This window comes from Ursus maritimus, unplaced genomic scaffold, assembly GCF_017311325.1.
Source record: "Ursus maritimus isolate PB19 unplaced genomic scaffold, ASM1731132v1 scaffold_36, whole genome shotgun sequence".
NCBI lineage: Eukaryota > Metazoa > Chordata > Mammalia > Carnivora > Ursidae > Ursus > Ursus maritimus.
In genome coordinates this window covers 2,897,390-2,919,377 of record NW_024426230.1, presented here as the reverse complement: position 1 = coordinate 2,919,377, position 21,988 = coordinate 2,897,390, and the positions used below count along the sequence as shown (strand labels likewise).

Sequence of the window (21,988 nt, the reverse complement as noted above, 5' to 3'; positions counted from 1 at the left end):
ATGGGATAGAAAACATTTACTCAAGTTGCTGTCGGGTTTTTGGATGAAAGGGTTAAAATTCAGACTGATCTTGAATATAATAGACACAAATAAGCAGAATTAAGACCATTAGGGAGGTATAACTTCTGGAAAACTAAATATAACATGGGGACTGTATATATGTGAGTTTGGTGGTGGGGAGAGGAGGGACTCATGGTGAGTCAGCAACACACTGCTTTATCTTCTTAATTATTGGGCACACATTGCCAGTTACCCACAGGAGCGTAACATGTGGGAACTACTGGGTAACATTTCCAAAATACTTAGCATTAGTCAGATACTTTTTTTTTTTTTTAGAATTCTGTGTCCACTCTGGCTGAAGAGAAATGTGGAGAATTTGTCAAGGGTCCAGAACATGGCAACTATATATACAGAGGAGCGCTGGGAAATAGGACCCACTGAAAGAGGCTAATAAATAAGGATTAATTATTTAGCGTGATCCAAAGCAGCTAACGGGTGATGAAATTAATGGTCTTCTGTTGCATGTAGGGTTATTATGTAGAAGATGATATAATTATTTCCATTGTGAATAGAATTAGGGAAATGGATTTACATTAGAGTTAAAGGAGATTTTGAAGGAGCATAAAGAACTTCGTGACTCTAAGGATTGTTGGGTAGTGAAAAGTCTTCTCAACTGGAAATGTGAAATCATGTTTCTTATGGAATAGGAATGGGGGTGGGTCCTGCTCGCCAGTTACCGTTAGGTGCAACTGGGGTAGAGATTGACGAACTTTCCTGGTAGCATTTCGTGCTGTTTATCTCACACTGTATTTGACATTTTCAGTGAGTACATCAGTATTCCCTTCTTGTTTGTATTTTTCACAGTTAATACAAGTGGGAAGACCTTGCTTCTAATGATTCTGCAGTGCATTTCAAGTAAGGGAGAGATTTTAAACGACAAATTGAAAATTACTTCACCTGCAAATCAACTTGCCGTTTACTGTTACAGGAACCTCACCATATTGTCAATTCAACTTGCCTTTTCTTTTTCTTCTTTAGGAAACTCGCTGTGTGCCCTCCTCAGTTTTCTACAATGAGTGCCAAGTCTGCCATCAGCAAAGAAATTTTTGCACCTCTTGATGAAAGGATGCTGGGAGCTGTCCAAGTTAAGAGGAGGACAAAGAAAAAGATTCCTTTCTTGGCAACCGGGGGTCAAGGAGAATATTTAACATATATCTGCCTGTCAGGTAATGAAAACCAGACATTGATACTATTAAAACAGCTTCATTTGAAACATACAATTCTCAGGTGTCCAAGAGGGTCGTATACCCAGCTTTTGTACACATCCACTCTCCCACTCCCATTTCCTGCATCTCTGTTGTCTTCTCCGGTCCTTATTTACTAGTGGCACCTCTGCTTTGGAGGTTGCTCTGCATGGGAAAGGTTAACGAAGTTCAATTTTAAGTGTATTTTCCAGTTCATTGAGTGCTTCTGCTAAGGGTTTGACAGACACATTTGTTCATCCACACTTTCCTTCACGAAGGCATTGACAGAAAGTGCGTTCTCCTCTAGGATTTTTTGTCTTAGGCTAATTCCTGGTCTTTGGGTAATTGTCATTACTAGCAGCCTGAGTTTCATTGGCTTTCTTTTTCTTAACAGTTGCCAGTAATCAGTAATAGTTTGTCTCAAGATAAATATCGACACCTTATGGAAAATGAGACTGTAGAGACAGCTCCCGAATCATTGCTTTGCCTGACAGCTGTTCCTTGTCAGGAAGAGGCATCTGTTCTATTAAGCTTAGAATTTTGTTGGATTATTTTTTCCTCTTTCTGCTTGTGATTGTAGATGTGTGGGATTTACTGTGGCTTCATACCAAGTTTTTGAGATAAAATTTGGATACGTTTTCCATGGAGTTGTGGGGATGCTAATCTGAGTACCTGGGGCATTTGTAACAGATCCGATGATAGTTCTTGTAACCGGGCAACGGAAGAATTAAGCTTACCTTGATTCATCTTTTCCTTCTTTCAGTTGTGGCTTGGGAATAAAACTTTATTTTTGGACCCGTTTTTAGATTTTTAAAAAAAATTAGTTTCTTTTTTTTTAATAATTTTTTATTATGTTATGTTAGTCACCATACAATATATTCTTAGTTTTTGATGTAGTGTTCCATGATTCATTATTTGCGTATAACACCCAGTGCACTGTGCAATATGTGCCCTCCTTAATACCCATCACCAGCCTATCCCAGTCCCCCACTCACCTCCCCTCTGAAGCCCTCAGTTTGTTTCCCAGAGTCCATAGTCTCTCGTGGTTCATTCCCCCTTCTATTAACCCCCCCTTCATTCTTCCCTTCCTTCTCCTACTGATCTCCCTGCTATTTCTTATGTTCCATAAATGAGTGAAACCATATGATAATTGTCTTTCTCTGCTTGACTTATTTCACTTAACATAATCTCCTCCAGTCCCATCCATGTTGCTACAAATGTTGGGTAATCGTTCTTTCTGATTGCTGAGTAATATTCCATTGTATATATGGACCACAACTTCTTAATCCAGTCATCTGTTGAAGGGCATCTCGGCTCCTTCCACAATTTAGCTATTATGGACAATGCTGCTATGAACATTGGGGTGCATATGGCCCTTCTCTTCACTACATCTGTATCTTTGGGGTAAATACCCAGTAGTGCAATGGCTGGGTCATAGGGTAGCTCAATTTTTAACTTTTTAAGGGACCTCCACACTGTTTTCCAAAGTGGCTGTACCAACTTGCATTCCCACCAACAGTGTAAGAGGGATCCCCTTTCTCCACATCCTCTCCAACATTTGTTGTTTCCTGCCTTGTCAATTTTTGCCATTCTAACTGACATAAGGTGGTATCTCAATGTGGTTTTGATCTAAATTTCCCTGATGGCTAATGATTTTGAACATTTTTTCATGTGTCTGTTAGCCATTTGTATGTCTTCATTGAAGAAGTGTCTGTTCATATCTTCTGCCCATTTTTTGATTTGATTATTTGTTTCTCGTATATTGAGTTTGAGAAGTTCTTTGTAGATCTTGGATACCAGTCTTTTATCTGTAGTGTCATTTGCAAATATCTTCTCCCATTCCGTGGGCTGCCTCTTAGTTTTTTTGACTGTTTCCTTGGCTGTGCAGAAGGTTTTTATCTTGATGAAGTCCCACAAGTTCATTTTTTCTTTTGTTTCTCTTGCCTTTGGAGATGTGTAAAAAAAAGTTTCTGATCATTTATAAGAATTCATTTCAGTGTGTAGATAGGTTTTTTCCAGAAAGAATATGTAAAGGTTAAAGAAAAGAAGAATATGTAAAGATAATGATAAGACTCTATCTTAGTTTATAATAAAATGGTAACATAATCTTTTAGAGAGAATGTATTTTCAGTGGTTAGGAGAAAGCTTTTATTTAAATGAGTGTGAGACAATTGACCTTGAAATATTGGTCTGTCTTTCTGAATTCCAAATAAGGATTAGATTAGTAAAATTTTGTTATAATTGGAGGACATTTGCATTCCTTTAGCATGCTGGGTAGTGCTTGGCATATAATAGGGCCTCAGTTAATATCTAATGACTAAATGAAAGAAAAAAGTAGCCTTTCCTGATTACCTTTCTAGTATTTTGTTAATGAGATTCAGGTCTTACAAATATCTTCATATTCTTACGTTTCAATTCCAGAGTTTTGCTTGCGCCAATAATGAATAGAATGCATTACAATAAATTTTTGTGTGTGTTTGGGTTGAGCTGAACATGAGCTGAGTAGGGACACATAGTCACTCTAATTTTATTAATTTTTATTTGGTCTATGTTTCATTGAGATTTCTTGAAGATGGGTAGTTGAAGAAAAGGTGGAACGGTCTAGAAGTCCCTGGAGTTTTGCCTGGTACGTACCTCTAACTGGAAAAGATGGCGGTTCTGTTTGCATGTGAGACATGCTGCTGTCAGCCTATTTCTGATCATGAAGGCTGCAAGAGTGAAACAGGAACTCTGTCTGCCTGTCTCAGTGAAATAGCAGAGCCATTTCCCCTGCCACGGGAGAGCCTGACCTAGACTCGTCCAATACCTGCATTTCCCTTGCTGATTACCCAGACTTTAGGCTTAAAGTTTGAAACTATGAGAATTGCTTTTTTCAGAATTCCATTCTAATGGAGGAAAATAGTTTGTTCTGATAGTCTTTCTCCGTTTCATGGATTTGAATTGCGAGAGGCCAGGTTGGTAAAGTAGACCTGACATTTAAGCAGGTGGCTTAATGGAAGTTGGGGCAGGAGGAGGCCAGGCCAACTTTGACCCCCAAGTTTTTTGCAGTGTGATTTTTCTTCTCATCGAGAAGGGAGCAACCTTCTTTAACTTCTAACTTACGTGAAGGCATATCGGTGACATCTCTGATAAGGTAATGTTTTAATCCACAAGTAATTAATTACTCAGATATTTATTAAGTACTTTTTGTGTGCTGAGCACTCTAGGTATGGGGCATACAGTTGGGAGAAAAACCCAAGAAGCTTACTTTGTTCGATGGGGAAGGAGCAGTAGGCATTTATCAACTAGTCACTAAAATAAATACAATTATTAACTGTGAAAAGGCTAAAAAGGAAGAAATGCAGTGATGGGAAAGCAGGTGTGAGGAGAATTTGGCCTGGCTGGAAGAAGCCAGAGCTATGAGAAAAGTAGAGCGTCCCGGGTTCTGAAAGAGGTGGTGTATGTGCCGGGAACATTCGTGGCAGAGGGAAGGGCAGCCTCATTAAAAGACTACGCGGGATTTTGAATTGCTCCTTTTCTCCTACTTGGTCTAAGGATGACCTCTTTGTAGCTCGACTCACGTAGGCGGCTGTGAAGTGGAAGCAAGCCCTGGAATGAGAGCATCCTTCCTGCTATGAGTGTGAACCACCAAGCTTTCTGGGAGGCCAGGCTCTTCCGCTCTTGCGGTTTGCCTGATGAAAACCAGCTCTCCATTTTGAATGGGCAAAATTGGCTCAAATAAGGGCAATGTCTGCAAGTAATATTTAACCATTTTTCAAACAGCAGAACGAGTTAAAAAAATTTTTTTAAGGGAAGAATATCTCAGCGTTCAAAGCTTGCCAACATACGCACGTAAGCATGGGTGTTTTATATATCCAGTGTCTTACTGATTTTTGTGTGTGTAAATTCCACCCCCTCCCAAGTGTCTGGCAGAATTTAAAATCTGCGAGGTTAAGGCCTGTGATCCTAAGAGTTGTTATTTTTGGAGAGAATTTCATATCCTCTGGAAGAATCCAGAAAGATGCTGGAGCAGGGGAAATAAGATGATCTTTCTTGGGTTATTTAGCTGGGATTGTGTAAAGAGAGAAATAATCTCTCCAGTTCATCCGTGGAGCCTTGGGATAGAATTTTAATGTTTCTCACTGGACTTCCCAAATGGCGTCTTAAATGGTGTGCAGACACTTCTGTACTGACAGGCTTGGGTAAATTTGCATTCTTAAAGCCTGGTTTCCACTTGGTCTTCTTGGCAATGGCTAACATTAGAAAGACTGACAATACCAAGCGTTAGCAAGCATGTGGAGCAGTTTGCGCTCTCACACTTTGCTGGTGGGAATGTAAAAAGGGTATAACTGCTTTGGTCAACCGTTTGGCAGTTCTTTGTAAATTCAAACATGCCCTTCTGACTCAACGACTCTATTCCTAGGTATTTACCCAAGAGAAATAAAAACATGTCCACATAAAGACATGTACATAGAGGTAGATAACAGTCTATTTGTAATAACCAGTAATCGGAACTCACATGTCCATCAACATGTGAATGAATAAACACATTATATCCTATCCCTGCAGTGGAATGTTCCCTAAGGAATGAATTGCCAGTGCACGCAGCAATGGGGATAACTCAAAAGCCTTATGTTGTATGAAAAAAAAGAAAAGACTGCATGCTGTATGATTCTATTTATATGAAATTCGAGAATGGACAGAACTTAAGCTGTAGTGGCAGAAAGCCTATCGGAAGTCGACAGGGTTGGGGTTGGGGACTGACTGTGAAGGAGCATGAGGGAAGTTCTTGCAGTGGTGTTAAGTGTTCCACATGTTGTGGCAGTGGTTACTTGCGTGTATACATTTTTCACAGCTCTTCAAACTGCACACTAAAAATGGGTATCTTTTATTATATGTAAATATATTCCACAAAATCGATTAAAAAAAAAAAAACCTCTTACAGAGTCACTAGCTGGATGATTATAAGAATTTATTGACCTCCTCTAGTTAGGAGGACAGAAACTAACCCTCTCCTTTATACAAATGAGAAGTTATCCTAGGTGGCCCTTTTGAGCCCTCAGACAGAGCAGGCGTGTATCATGTAAACCCGTGTTTGCATCGATCAGATCTAAATGTTGGACTCTTCTAAGCGCCTTATAACACCTGGCACATTGCCAAGTACAGATAGACTATTCCCTGTGCTTAAATAGAAGATGCTATTTAAATTTGTGGCTTACTACATACCTGATTATACTTTAGACTTTGAAACTTAGAACTGTTAACTCATTCAAAGTATAAAGCAAGCCCCACCACAATAATTTCTACAGTTGGTTGCCCCCTGCATGATATTTGAGTCTATAAAACTAAACTGGAAACGTGCTAAGAAGTTAAAAATCAGTTTATTATTAGAGGCCAGTTATCTACTGAACATTCCATAATTTCATGCTTAAAATCTATTTCCTGATCCTGTTTTAATTCAGTATGTGCAATGTCTCATGCTAGCCTTCACATTCACAAGTGGATAAAAATCTTTCCTTGGCTTCTACTCATTGTCCGCATAAAAAGAAGCATGAAAAAATTTTAATTTTGTGATTAATACATTCTTTTACGTATTTTGTTGAAACAAAATCTTAATCTTTTGAAAATGATTTTAGATTTTTAGGGAGCAAAATTTTTTTATTTAAAAAAATAGTTCTGGGGGTGCCTGGGTGGCGCAGTCGTTAAGTGTCTGCCTTCGGCTCAGGGCGTGATCCCCGCGTTCTGGGATCGAGCCCCACATCAGGCTCCTATGCTAGGAGCCTGCTTCTTCCTCTCCTGCTCCCCTTGCTTGTGTTCCCTCTCTTGCTGGCTGTATCTCTGTCAAATAAATAAAATCTTTAAAAAATAATAGTTCTGAATGGTCTTTGATGAAATAATTTACGTAAATGGATCCCCATGGAAGGTAACGATGTGGGATGGGAGCCTAGAACCTGGCAACACTGCTCTCCATCTCAGTGGCTGTCAATCCTAGGTGTCCCTTAGAATCACCCAGAGAACTTGTCAAAATCCAGATTTAGGTGCTACGACCACAGCCCCAGGAGTAGCAGTAAAACTTACTGTATTTGGAAAGATAGTGCTGAAGATACTGAAGCTGAGGTTGAGAAGCTTCACTATGTTACAGTTACACCCTGGGTTGTCTTCTTTTTTTTTTTTTTTTTAAGATTTTATTTATTTATTCGACAGAGAGACAGCCAGCGAGAGAGGGAACACAAGCAGGGGGAGTGGGAGAGGAAGAAGCAGGCTCCCAGAGGAGGAGCCTGATGTGGGGCTCGATCCCAGAACGCCGGGATCACGCCCTGAGCCGAAGGCAGACGCTTAACCGCTGTGCCACCCAGGCGCCCCCCTGGGTTGTCTTCTAGGTCAGCTTGACATAACGATACATTCTCGGTACTACATTCTATCCAAAAAATACTTCTTAGTCTCTTTTGTGTTGACAGGCCATGGGTAAAGCTCTGAATTTTTCCAGGCTTCACTTTGAACTGACCAGTTCAAAGATTCCTTTGGGTTCTGAGTTTGAGGATTCTGAACTCTTTGGAAGTTTTTTGCCAAATCCTATTCCATACACGTCATGTAGGGAGAAATTCAGGCTGTTAATAAAACAAATGGACACTTAAAGCATTGATGAGGGTTCGAGAGCATTCTTTATAGGTGTTATTGGAATTGGGGTAAGCAAAGTTAATTGTCAGCGATCTGGCATAGAAAGAAATTCTTTTTTTTTTTAAGATTTATTTATTTTGGAAAGAGAGGGAGAGCGGTGGGAGGGGCAGAAGGCGAGGGAGAGAATCTCAGGCACGCTCCGCACTGAGCGCAGAGCACAATGCAGGGCTCAGTCTCGCGACCCTGAGATCATGACCTGAGCCAAAATCAAGAGTCCGACACGTAACCAACTGAGCCACCCAGAGGCCCCTAGAAAGAAATTATTTTTATCCACTTTCTAATTCTGACTGGATCTTATCACAAGGTCTCTAAATATTAGAAGAGAGAGAAGGGAAGAATGCAAGACAAATGAAATTTGACCTTGATAGGAATGGCTTATTTAGGGATGATGAGTTAACTTTCCGAAAGTTCTTATCGAGGAAAATGAAAAAATCCACACCAAACTCAGAGGTATATAAATGTATTCACAGGGAAAGAAGAAATACAAAACAACTATAATAATGATATCTATTTATTATTCTTTTTTTTTTTTTTTTTAAAGATTTTGTTTATTTATTCGACAGAGATAGAGACAGCCAGCGAGAGAGGGAACACAAGCAGGGGGAGTGGGAGAGGAAGAAGCAGGCTCATAGCAGAGGAGCCTGATGTGGGGCTCGATCCCGTAACGCCGGGATCACGCCCTGAGCCGAAGGCAGACGCTTAACCGCTGTGCCACCCAGGTGCCCCTATTATTCTTTATTATAGAAGTAGTAAATATTACTGAAACTGTGACTCAGAAAATTATGTAGAAAAAATAAAAATATTCATCTTGTTTATATTATTTGTTGTAATTCCAGTTAATCCTCACAACGTTCCTATCTGCTGGGTGGTATGTCTTCATTTCACAGGTGAAGGGACCAGTGTTCATCAAAGGTCATGACATCCCAGAGTCACCATTTTGGGAGTGACAGACTGGGAAATTCATCCAGTCTTTATTACCCCACGGGCCACGCTCCCACTGCCTTAGCACCTCATTTCCTCTGACTTAGGTCATGAAGGGGGTGTGGTTTAGAGAAGGAGATGTTTGAAGGGGTAGATTCCTCCCTAACCCTTCAAAACTGATAAGACATTGAACAGTTTTGACCTACACTGTGTCTTGTTATCATTTCAGAGGTTATTGACTAATAGACTCTCCTACATTTGTAATATGCATCAGGGTAAGCCTTTTCTGTCTTTATTAGAGAGATGTGGCATATAAATCCAGCCATGAAACTTTAAATCACTCTAAAAGACAATGCAATAAAAAGTTATTTCTACTGCCTTGATCATAATTCTTTCTAGATCCTCTTTTATTTTATAAAAATGCAGTATCCTGTTATACTTTAGATTGAGAATTTGGCTCTTTTGTGAATGTGCATAGACATGTTTGATGTAAACATTTGTAACAACAATAATCCTTGGCTAGGTGGGGTTAAAAGTAGAGAGAGGGTTTTCTGGAATGTCTTCTGGCCCAGTAGATCCTGCCACCAGTGTCATTTATAAACGACCTTCAGTATAGCACCTGCCATGCACCTATCACTCGATTCAGTGTGCAAGCCAATTAGGTTGGCACCGAGCCCACCTTCAAATTGGTGATAGTAATAATACTAGTAGTAGTAATGGTATTTACTGAGTTCCCATATCAGGCATGGTTCCTTCTGCTTTACATGTATTACACATACTTAATCCTTACAGCCGTGTTATGAGATAGAAAAAGTACTGTCTTCAACTTGTAGATGAGGAAACTGAGCATATAGGAGTAAGTTATCTTCCCCAAGATCATCAGCTTATGAGTTACCAAACAGGGATTTGAACCCAGGTCGTTTGACTGTAGGTCTGTATCCCCTTAGCCACTGTGCCCCCGTCCCACAGTAGAATTTTCTGTCCCTCCTTACACAGCTTTAGCGATAAGCATGTCTTGGTATTACTCTGCCTTCCTACAGGGGTCGGCCTTGGTTGGTTTCGGCTGGGTGGTGACAATCCTGGACTGCTAAGAAAGCATACCAGAATGACTGTGGCTGTGTTTGACGCTTAGAGAAAATTCGGAGAGGGAAATTAAGGGAAAATCTGAGAGCCTCCTGACAGGAACATTGCCGTATTTGAACTTGTTTTTGTTCAGTTATGTAATAGAAAAAAAGTGGATGTCTGAATATTTTTTAGAGCCTCCTTGGTGGTTCTAGAGCTCTTCCTGTGAAAACTCGTGGTAATAATATGTGAGTCTCCTAAAGCCTTGTGAATAGGACATTCCAAAAATGGATAACTAAGCCCTTAACAGGTATTATCTCATGTAATCCGCACAACGGTCTTGTGATGTGGCTTCTGCTTTGCAGACGAGGCTTCACGTGGGTGAGTGCGAGGCTCAGGGCCCCGGGGCTGGAGAACGTCGGGGCAGGACGCAAGTGTGCGCGCTTTTTCACTTGTTTTGCAGGACAGGGCTTGGTCTGAGAAACAGAACTCTCCCCTTCCTTAAAAACAATGTGGCAGCGTTCCTTGAGCAAAGCGTTTTAATCTCTGAGGGTTTAGAGGATATGCTGTCAACCACTTGAGCTTTTCTAGTGGTTTAGCACGCCAACGGAGTTTTCTTTTTCCATTCTCTCATGTATGCGTTCCAGTACTAAAGCCAGATGGAAACAAGGGAAAACTCTTGACAGAGGCTGGTGCCAAAACATTTCATTTAAAAAGGAAACTCCATCTGTGTGCTCTTCTATCCCACAGCCCACTGTTGAGAGCAGGGATCTTGCAGCGGATTCACTTATGTTCGCTTTGGTTAATGTTGACTGATGGCAAAGGTAGAGCAAGCCTTGGGCAGGGCGATTGCACACTGAGGCAGCTCTCCTTCTGGAACATGGCCAGCAAGCGTCTGTGTACCTGGCAGCGGCCGCTGGCCGGGAAGGCAGGTGATCTGAATCCGCGCAGATGCACTCTGGTGGTGGTGATTGTCGGAGCTGCCACGCGTAGCAGTTGGTGCTCTTTGCCGTTGCATTGCAAGTTGAACAGCATCAGGATTCCATTTGTCGGTCGTGTAGTCAGAGGCACTCGGGGATGCCGCCAGTCACTGCTGCCCCCTGCTTTCTTCTAGCCCCGCTGTACAAAACACAGGCTTCGGGGTAAGACTGACTTAGGGGGAAATACTGGCTGTAGAAGCTCTTTGAGACTCAGTTTTCTCATCTGTAAAATGGAAATAATATCTATATCCCCAAGGGCTTTTCAAAGATGAACTGAGCTCCTTCTGTGTGTCAATAAGGCCTGATACACGGGAGGTCTTCAGCTTTGAGAGCAACGTTATTATCTTGTCACTGAGTGGGACATCCACCAGTTCCTGTGGGACATCCACCAGTTCCTGCCATACAAAGTAATTCATCTGCAGGTTTTTATATTTTTTTTATTTTTTTTTTAAAGATTTTATTTATTTATTCGACAGAGATAGAGACAGCCAGCGAGAGAGGGAACACAAGCAGGGGGAGTGGGAGAGGAAGAAGCAGGCTCATAGCGGAAGAGCCTGATGTGGGGCTCGATCCCACAACACCAGGATCACGCCCTGAGCCGAAGGCAGACGCTTAACCGCTGTGCCACCCAGGTGCCCCCATCTGCAGGTTTTTAGAAAACACATTAATACACGTCTATGGCAGGCTTCTGTGACCCAGGTCATTTAAGACACAACCACAGGAAAGCCCAGATTTTTCTTGGCAGTTTCCTCCCTCCCCTTCCATACTTTTTTCCCTTTCCCTCTCAAGCTTGCTTTCCCCTCCCCTCTTTGTCCCATTCCTGCCAGGGAGCTCACGGTCATTCTGGCTCCCGATTTCTAAACCAAGCTTCTCTTAATTCTCTGTGTTCCAAAATTATTCTGCAGCAGCCCCCGCGAAGCTAGAAATGGAGTGGGCGGGTTGGGGGGCACATCACACTGGTGCTTCTGAAAGTCCGAAGACTTCCCCTCTGATTTCATGGGTGTTTGTACCTTACTGGGTATACTGGGTGCTGAAGTCATTGCATTCAGGCCTCTGTATCCAACTTCGTGGGGAATTAGAACTGGCTTAGTTGATGGAGTTCCTGTTCCTGAAATGGGAGATGTTATTTTCCTACACCTATCTTTATGGGATCAGAAGAAAAATGGAAACAAAACAAAACAAAACATTCTCTGGGGTCAGTCAAGTGCACTTTAAGCAAACAGCAGAAGTGGGAGAGGCTGGTACAAACGCCTGTGGACCCAGCTTTTCAGCCCAGATCAGGTTCTTATTTGCCCAAGTCTTTCCTGTTACCCTTCCTTTAAAGAGAGAACAAGCATGAGTGATATTCATCTCCCAGAACCCGTCCCAGTTACAGTCAGGCTACACCATATGCAGCATTTTCCTCAAGAAACTATAAATAACCCCAAGGACATTGAGCTTTCCAGGTTGTCCAGTACTGGGAAGAATAAATGACCAGTTGGTTACTGTGCCCTAAGCTCGAGCACACCCCTCCCTGGCCTCCCATGTCCTATTCATAATAGCACGTAGCACTGCTGCTTTGTGTGTGTGTCAGTTGCTTTCTGTTTACCTCCCCAGACTGCGGGCCCCTAGAGGGTAGGAACCAGGTTGTCGACACCTCTCTGCCCCCAGTGGAATGGATGAAGTGCCGGCTGGGGGGGGAGGCGGTGGGCAGGAACAAATCAGGCAATATTCCACTCTTCTGAGCCTGCACCATGGACACACTTTCTGGGGCAGAGCTCCAGGCTGTGACCTCACGCTTTTGCTCTGGGTTCTACCAGCTGGAGCTGGTTTGGCCCTTTTTGGTTTTTGTTTTTGTTTTTTCTTGCTGTGGTTCACACTAAGATGCTGCCAGGTGATCTTGTTTCCTCTTGGAATTCATCAGGTTACTGAGTAGTTTTTATTCTACCCATCAGCCCCGTTACTAAGCAGAAAATACGGATTTCCCTGATTTATTCAGACTCTTAGAATCATCCAGAATGAGCAATTTATAAATGCTTCCATTGTAACGTACAGTGGGGAAGCTGTTATCTCAAATTGCGAAGTATCTGAGTGTTTCTCCTAAAGAAAGTTCTTATTACAGAGGAATAAATGACCATTTAATGGCATTGAATATATCAAAGCTTTCCCTGAATGCTCTTTCCCCACAGGAATCATTTTCAGTTCTATATTTCCTTAAAAAGTTCTTTCAGGGAAAAAATGGAAACTCTGGTTTTATTAAAACTCTCTCTGAGAATATTCATATTGCCCTCCCCGCACACACATACCCTTTTAACTCAGATTGTGTTTTGTCCACCACACATGGATGCCACGTGGCTTAGGTTATAGACCCCACGCCTAACTGCATTTCGATGTCTGTATTCAGTTTCACAGATTATGCTGCTCTCAGAAGGGGACTTGGCAGGTGGGTCTGAGATCGCAAACCTTGAGGCCTTGAGATCTGAGTTCTCATTTTCATAAAAGGAAGCAATAGAATTGAGAACGGACCGCTCTGGTTTCCAGCTAGTAGGAGAGAGCAGTATTTACATAAGCGTGTTTCTCTGGTCAGAATCCTTTCCATCTTGCAGGTAGGTAAGATCATTGGGGATCCATGACTGTTTATTTCTCCCAGTAAATGTACGTGTGTTATCAGGAACATAGAAAGTGCCACTGACAAAAAGAACGAACAATAGGAAAAATCATGTAAAAATCATGATTTTGGCTGTTCAGCTTCTTGTTTTTTAGTACTCTTCCCCTCCGTTGTCCTCTATTTTGTCCTCTCTTTTTCGTTTAACACAATAACAAAAATTTTTATTATCCACTCTTTGTAAAGGTAATTTTAATGGATTTTTGAGTACCGTAGAGTATCCATTTTTTCTGTTGCTGGATGTTTTGTTTTTTTCCATGTTCACAGACATCAGGAACTTGGTCTTCCTTTTTTTTTTTTTTTTTTGGTAATACCTGTCCGACAGGTGAGGACACTGAGAATCACACAGGTTACTTGTTAAAGGAAACATGCGCGTTGCCCGGGAGCAGTGGGTGAGGCTGGAACCCCGGCACTGTGCGCTTTGTGCAGGGCTCTGCCGTGGGCCAGCGGGAGCTGATTTCAAAACCCATGTCAGCCAGAACGCCTTGAAAGCAAAACACTCTATTACGCTCTGTGTGCTTCATGACCAGTTAATCATCCCCATGATATTTCATAAAGTTCTAGATCAAGTTCTCTTTGAGGTACATGTGACGCCTGCTTCCATTAGGGTTAGGGCATTATTGCTGTTCCCTATGTATCTGCAGGTCTGTGCAAGTGTGTGTGTGTGTGTGTGTGTGTGTGTGTGTGTGTGTAAGAAGGTCTATGTCTTACCTAGAGTCAGCCCTTAGGCTCCTCAAAAGAGGAGTTCTTCCTCTTTCTGGTCTGGTTCATTTACATATTCATTAGACGTCTACTATTGTATTGCTGTTAGGTGAGGAATGCGGGAAGTGGTAAATGTCAAACAAACATATGCACGCTGTTTTTCTAGGTCAGTGCATTTAATTAATGATTCACATCTGGCGTTATATCAGATCCAACATTTGGACCTACCAAGCAAACAGGCTGAGGGAAATGAACTTCTTAGGAAGTTTCTTTTAGAACTCTAGAATTCTATATCTAGAAGAATCTTTAGTCATTCCCAAATCAAACACCGATGTTCACACGAAAAACGAGGCCCACAGGGGGTGGATGGCTTTCTTGGCATCATAGAGCAACGACAGTAAGGCAGAGGAAGGAAAACAACATGTTCAGATCTTCTTGCCAGTTTGGTTTTTGACCTTGGAACAGACTCTGAAGTGGGGTAGATGAGAAAGAGATGGGATTAGTGGTTAAGCTGAATTTGAGGCTAGATCTCCATGCTATTCCTTTTCACGTGTCTCTGCAGGAGCAATTTGTACCACTCACTGCTGGGAAGAGCCTCTTGGCTGCTAATCATCCAAGTGGCTGTGTCTCTCCTAGGGTTGGAGTGTTGCAAGAAACCGGGCGTGGGCTCAGCTGTAAAGGCTAAGTGTTTACTCTTACGCCCCTTCTCTGTTACTTCCTACGGGCATGCAGATCCATAAAGTGGAGAGTGCCCAGTGAGACTGTTTGAGGGGAAAGACCAAAGTGCCTTTGTCTCTGAAGGTACTGCACCACCCGATCCACTGGATTAAGAGACAAAAACAATAGAATTTTTACTTAAAATGTAATTGTTTTTGAATTTATGTATTCATGTATGCTTTAGAATCACCATAATATTTTAGACCAGTAGTCGAAGTGTATAATGTACAAATATGCATATATTGGCAGTTAATACTCATAAATTTTTTATTGAGAGGATGCATGGTTAAAAATGGTTGGCGAGGGGGCGCCTGGGTAGCGCAGTCGTTAAAGCGTCTGCCTTCGGCTCAGGGCGTGATCCTGGCGATCCGGGATCGAGTCCCACATCGGGCTCCTCCGCTGGGAGCCTGCTTCTTCCTCTCCCACTCCCCCTGCTGTGTTCCCTCTCTCGCTGGCTGTCTCTCTGTCACATAAATAAATAAAATCTTTAAAAAAAAAAAAAAAAATGGTTGGCGAGAGGCGCCTAANGGGCGTGATCCCAGCGTTCTGAGATCGAGCCCCACATCAGGCTCCTCTGCTAGGAGCCTGCTTCTTCCTCTCCCACTCCCCCTGCTTGTGTTCCCTCTCTCACTGGCTGTCTCTGTCAAATAAATAAAATCTTTTAAATAAATAAATGAATGAATGAATGAATGGTTGGCGAGCCCTAGCTAGAGCCCTGGGGGATGGAAACCTTTGCTACGGTAATAATAGCTTCTCACCAATGGACTGTAATCTGTTCTCAAATCTCTGGCTTTTAGAGCTGGTTGCCCAAAGTAGTGAGCGTACAACTGCCCTTGGAAATCAACCTCAGCCCACACTCCCTGCCCCCCAACCTACCCCTCATGATGCCATGGCTTTCTGCAAGGTCAAGAGCCAGCCACCTGCTGTGTGAACTAAATGTCCTAAATGTTGTCACAGTGCTTAGCCCTTGGTAGTTCCAAGTGATGGGCTCTCCTTTTGGAAGCTGAAATCCGGTTGAAACAGTTATTTGTTTCAGTTTTAATATTAGGTTTGATTGGGACTGGATGTAAAAGTCGGTGACTTGCTTTTAGTCCACTGTCATCAGGTCGGGCCTGGTTTATTTAGTTCTGAAGCTTCTTGGCCTTTTGTACTGTTTAAAGCAGGGAAACGTACATTTCCTTTCTGGACCGACATTTATTGATTCATCCAGGGGAGCCTCATTCTTTGCTGATATAGCAAAGTCCCTGGCTCCCCTATGAGCAGTTCTGTTGCAGCTAGTGCGTTTCCTTTTTTTGTATATAAGTACTTTTCTTTGTCAGTGGTTATATTTCATATGTCAGAGTCATAGAGACCATTTACTTATAGCTCGGCTATGCCAACCTTCTTTGGGAATGACCTTTTTTGAACTTAAATTCAAATACTGTGCTAGGTCTACAAAAAAAACATTCAAAAGTGCCACGTCTTACATAAAGGTAAACAGAAGCCACAATACCCCCTTTTCCATGGAATTTAGAACTATTAAAAAAGATCACTTTTGTGGGGCGCCTGGGTAGCGCAGTCGTTAAAGCGTCTGCCTTCGGCTCAGGGCGTGATCCCGGCGTTCCGGGATCGAGTCCCACATCGGGCTCCTCCGCTAGGAGCCTGCTTCTTCCTCTCTCACTCGCCTGCTGTGTTCCCTCTCTCGCTGGCTGTCTCTCTGTCACATAAATAAATAAAATCTTAAAAAAAAAAAAAAAAAAGATCACTTTTGTTTTCAGAAATAACCTGGCTCTGAGATTGGACTTGATTTTCTGTATGTGTTTCAGAGATTATCTTTACCCCTTTCTGCATTGCTTCTCGTGTCACATGTCCTATTCAACTATTATTAGGTGCTAATCTCCTTTGGTCTTTTTTGCCACCCATCATGGTTGGCCACTGTTCCCTCACTCTGAAATCATTTTCTCTTCTTCCACCAATGCAGTGAAAAACACAGTTCCTCCAGGGTGACTGATCCCTTAGGAGAGAGATAATATTGTTTAGGAAAACTTTTAAAGACTGATGGGTAATTTGAATACCTCCCCTGAGGGCATTTGCATTTGCAGAAAGTGACATCCCCTCTAAAACGAGTGGCGGTGGTGATATTAACACTGAGAGCATTTATGGAGCAACTAGTACCACCCGGTGTACACCTTCTCAGATCACTGGATGGGGGGTCGGTACACACCCTATGATAAATGGTAAACATCTGGGCATCCTGTTTCGATCATTACTTTACAGTGCTTATTTCTTTAGGTATCTGTTGGAAGTTCAGCGTTGTTCATTTGCTCAGCATTGATACTTAAGGACTCTTGCCTGGAAACTTCTTGTGTGATGATGGCTCTACCTCGAATTTTAGAAGTCAGCCTGTTTTGTTTTGTTTTTTTAAAGATTTTATTTATTTGACAGAGATAGAGATAGCCAGCGAGAGAGGGAACACAAGCAGGGGGAGTGGGAGAGGAAGAAGCAGGCTCCCAGTGGAAGAGCCTGATGCGGGGCTCGATCCCATTACGCCGGGATCACACCCTGAGCCAAAGGCAGACGCTTAACCGCTGTGCCACCCAGGCGCCCCTAGAGGTCAGCCTGTTAAATTGACTTTGAGTTCATTTAATTTGGCTGCTGTTGGTTTTTGCGTTTTTACAAAGAGTGTTACAGAAAAAAACGCGACTTGACCCTGAGGAGCCTTGCATCACTCATTTTCATAAATCAACTTAGTAACCAAGGGCACTTCGGGTCGTAAATGCCTCCTTCAGTTTCAAAAAGTGTGTTTGTGTTGTTTTCTTAAACCACTGTTAGCCAGCCTTCCAGATAAAATTCACTGGCTTTAAGACTGTGACATGATAGGGATCTTATTGCCAAGATTTCTCTACATAATATTTCAAACTCGCTTCCTTCCAAAATCTAATTTTATTTTCAGCTACAGTACAACTCTGTGAATGTTGAAGTCAGAGGAGGGAAGGCATCTTCTTCCCCATCAAATGAGTTCTCTGAGTCTGAGCTGGAAATACTTTGCAGGTCACAAGCAAGGGGAGAGCTTTGCAGGAATGAGTTTAAATTTCCCTGTGACCAGTTTAATTTTTGCCTAGAGGTAAGCATAGGATGGTAGTCACTGAAGTCTTTTGAGGATACAGCATTTGGCATTATACAAGGTGGTTAATGTCATAAATACTTTGGTCTGTGCAGTCTTAAACATGAGATTTGGATTGGAATGATGTTCTTAGATTGGTGACTCGGATTACTCTAATTTTAGCCTAATCTCATGAGCCCAATTAGAACTTTCAAGTTTTGCTTTTATGAGAGATGCTTTGGAGAGCATCATTTTCCTAAATATCTAATGAGTCTTGAAAAGATGAGAGTTCTGCATGTGTGCTGACAAGTCAGGTGCGCCGAATTGGTGAGAAGTGGCAGAAGCCCTTCTGATACGAGGCTGTCTTCTGTCACGAGTAACGAATGGGGGAAAACCTAGCCCCAGAAATGGCTAATCAAGTGAGAGTTCTGTGCGCATAATCTGTGTGTCTTCCATTTCCAGGATCAAAGCGATCAGAAGTAAGTCAGCATAAGGGCGAAGGCTTTGGAGACAGAAAAAATGTGAATTTGAATCTGGGTGTCAGGAGCCTAAGTACGAGTTTTGGCACTGCCATATTGGCTTGTATGAAATCATCCCTTGTACAAATGGAGATTACCCATCTTTTCGGAAGAGCAAAGGAACAACAAGCTAATGGAGTTTCAGTTGAAAGGCAGAAGGCTGGATACTTATGTCATTAAATATGCTGAAAGGTTTGGGTGTGGAAAAGAGCAGAACTGGCGTCAGACACAACTCTCTTTGGACCTCAGCCATCTCCCTTTGTAGCTGTGGCTGCAGAATGTAGCTACCCTCTGTGAGCCACTTTCCTCACCTACACAACAGGGACAACTCCTGCCTCATGGGCTCAGTGTGGGAATCAAATAAAGCCACCCGTAAAGAGCCTGGCACACATAGGCCTCGGTGAACGCTGGTTGACGGTTAAGCACAGAGCTTGTCTGTGTATGGGGGAGGGGAGAAGGATCACACAAAGTGCACATCCCTCCTCAGATCGCTTAAGAGCCCGGAGAATGTGCTGAATGCTGAAGCAGCGGTACATTCAGGGGAAGAGTACAGTGGGAACCACATCTGACTGCTTTATGGTAACACCCAAATGCAATGGCCCTGACCTCAGCGTGAGTGCTGGCCCTGTTACGAGCTAAGTGCTAGTATTTTCTTTTGCACGCCTGGTCGATTGGTGTATTACAAAAACACAGCCTACGAACTCTCGCCCAGTGGTTAGTGTGAGAGTTTGTTTTGTTTTTAAGCTGATATCCTGTCAAATTTTTATTTTCTTCTTAAAATGTCTTTGTTTGGGTGGAGAGCCTTGGCCTCCAGTAGGCAGCAGGCAGCTTTCACCGGTCTGCGCCCAGTCCCCAAAGAGCTCGGACTCCATGCAGTCTGATAACACGCTTTGAGGATATAAAAGAAACTTCCGGAAACCAATTTCTGGTTTATCATTTCATTTTCTCCAAGTTCATTTTTATGCAAACTAATGCTATTCATTTGGGATTTCCTTCCGCCAGTAAAAGCTTCACCAGTCAAAGCCTGCATCCGAGGCCTTCGTCTGTAGCATTTTAACTGTGTCCCTCCCCAGGTGTCTGTCCCTTCATCCTGGCAGGAGGTGGTGAAGCCTTCTGCTGCCAGTGGGCCAGCCTCTGTAACTTGGTCATGAACTCCTTCCTGAGATCTTACTCTTTTCTGCGTAACTCCGGTCTTCTCTACGGTGCAGTGATTTGTTTCTCTTAATTCCATGGACCCACATGACCAAACACATTGTAGGCATGTCGTCTTCATGTTCACTTACCCACTTATTGACCAGCTGGAAATGAAGTCACTCGTGCTTTTGGACATGCCAGGCGGTCAGCAGCCAGTGGCTGCATGGTAGAGGGGGAAAAAGCGCTTGGGCTTAGGGGTCAGATTTGGGTTCGAGTCTTGCACGGATACCAGCTGTGTGATTGTCCCTCTGTGCCTCGGTTTCCTCAGCAGTAAAGCTGAGCATTCGGTGTAGCTATAAAGTCCAGAGATCATACGCGTGAAGCACCTGGCCTGTTTCCTAGCGCAGAGTACTTGCTGGTGAATGGAAGCTTCTGCTTCTGTGCTTGTCGTCTCCTGCTGCTTCGCCCCATTGGTTTAGAGCCCTGGCGCTGTCTCTGTGGACAGGGGCTTGCTCAGAGAAGGAGGACCAGATCCTCAGACCCCCTGCGGGGGGAGGGGTGCCATGCCTCGGGGAGCACTGTCCCTCCCTCACCACAGCCCCCGACTGCTCACCAGAAGCCTGATGCCCAGGTTGCCTCCACTGAGGGCTCAGACTCCAGTTTCACTTTGCAACCTGGGTTTGAATATCCCTAATTGTTCCTGGTGGTGAGAATTCCATGCTACCAGTTCACCCTATAGTCATGCCCGAAGGGGCCAGGGCACCGGCATTCCAGCCTGTTCGTCGTTCTCAGCAAAGGAGACAACCAGGACCCCAGGGGCCAGAGCAAAAAAAGATGATCCACCCAAAGCCTTTTCCCTCCACCAGTGTGACGAAGACAGGCAGCTATAGCAGGTTCAGGGGCTGCCGTGGCAGCTGGAGTGGAAGAATTTGGATGAGTGGCTTGTGGAAGGTTTGGCATCAGATTTGGGACTCCCCGGTCAGGTGGGACAGTGGCTGCAAGGAGGTTGATGACTTTAACATCTGTCTACAAGGCATCCCCCTAAGGATGTTACCCTGCCTTCCTGCCACGTTCAGCATAATTTCTGTAGACCAGTAGCTGAGCATAAAAGATCTTTTAAATGGAAACAACAATACAAATAGCTAACGTCAGTTGAAACTTACTACATGCGGGTTACCGGACGAAGCGGCTTACATGTATGATCTCATTTACTCCCTTTCCACCAACCCTCCCAGAGAGGCACGGGTGCATGCTAACCCCTTTCCTCAGATGAGGAAAGTGAGGAGTTTGGGGGTTTCACTAACTTGCTGGATGTCACAGGGCCAGTAAATCCTGGAGCAGGGATTCAAACCTGGTCCTCTGTCTCCAGAGCCTGAGCGCTTAACCTCCATGCATAGACAGAAGGGCTTCCTGAAGCCACTTCTTTCTCTGTCGGGCTACATCCCCGTCCTCAGAGAATATTCCTCTGTCACCAGAAGCAAAGAGGACATTATTGATCATTTATTTAGCACCACTGTTGTGCTGCCTTTTACAAGCTCACTGTATAGGAAAGATGGTCCGTATTCTCGCTGGTGGTGGATTGCCATGGGAACGAGACGTCATGGGCCTCTCACCGTCCAGGTGTTGTATGTACTCGTTCCGTATCTGTGGTCACACCAGGGTCGGCTCACATGCAGGTCTTCGTGCTGCTTTCTTTAGCACAAGGCAGTGGTGAGCAAGGGGGACATAAGGGTTTCTTTGTAGAGGTGGAAGTGTTTGAATCATATGTACCAGCAGATAATACAATACTCTCTGTTCCCCAGAGCCCTGGCTGCACCGCCTCAAGGGAATTTTTGCTTTTTTATTAATCGCGTAGGGCTGTGCTCGGATGAGCCTGCCCTCCCCCTCCGTCGTGCAGAGCAGTTCAGGATTTCTTCAGTCACTGCCTCCCACCTTGCTTAACCAAACCCATTTGAAGACAAAATAGAAATAAAGCAACCCTACTTCCTGGGACCCACCCTTCTTGGAATGAAATAACTTTATGTGCCCTGGTATCACTTAAGCTGAAGAGCCGGGGTAATCTTTCAGACCTAGCTTTCGTAACCCCTCACACGCATGCTAGAGATGATAGGTGGGCCTCTTTTCTTTAGAAAAGTACTGGTCACTTTCATCTCTGGTGGCGGATGATCAGCTCCCTGTCCCCCTTCTTCCTGTGGGTTGGCAGCCCTGGCAGGGGTTGGCAGCCCACCCTGGGAGCTCACTTTCCTTCCATCTTCCCTATCCCCCCCACCCTGCCTAGGAACAGCAAATAGTACTTAATTAGTCCACACCTACACAACCTTAGTCTT

The 21,988-nt window shown here is 43.5% G+C and overlaps 1 protein-coding gene across 3 annotated transcripts in view; it reads left to right on the top strand.

Moving 5' to 3' along the window:
• The window catches only part of STXBP6 (syntaxin binding protein 6), a 238,803-nt gene that overhangs the window by 70,103 nt on the left and 146,712 nt on the right, over positions 1 to 21,988 (top strand). For 2 of the 3 annotated variants that reach the window (XM_040620797.1, XM_008708822.2), the window contains exon 2: positions 1,039 to 1,226. In XM_040620797.1, the coding sequence (XP_040476731.1) occupies positions 1,073 to 1,226 (154 nt within the window). In that variant the 5' untranslated portion in view covers positions 1,039 to 1,072. Of the gene's footprint in view, positions 1 to 897; positions 916 to 1,038; positions 1,227 to 21,988 lie in introns of those variants that run through there. The other variant, XM_008708823.2, reaches the window with a different exon arrangement.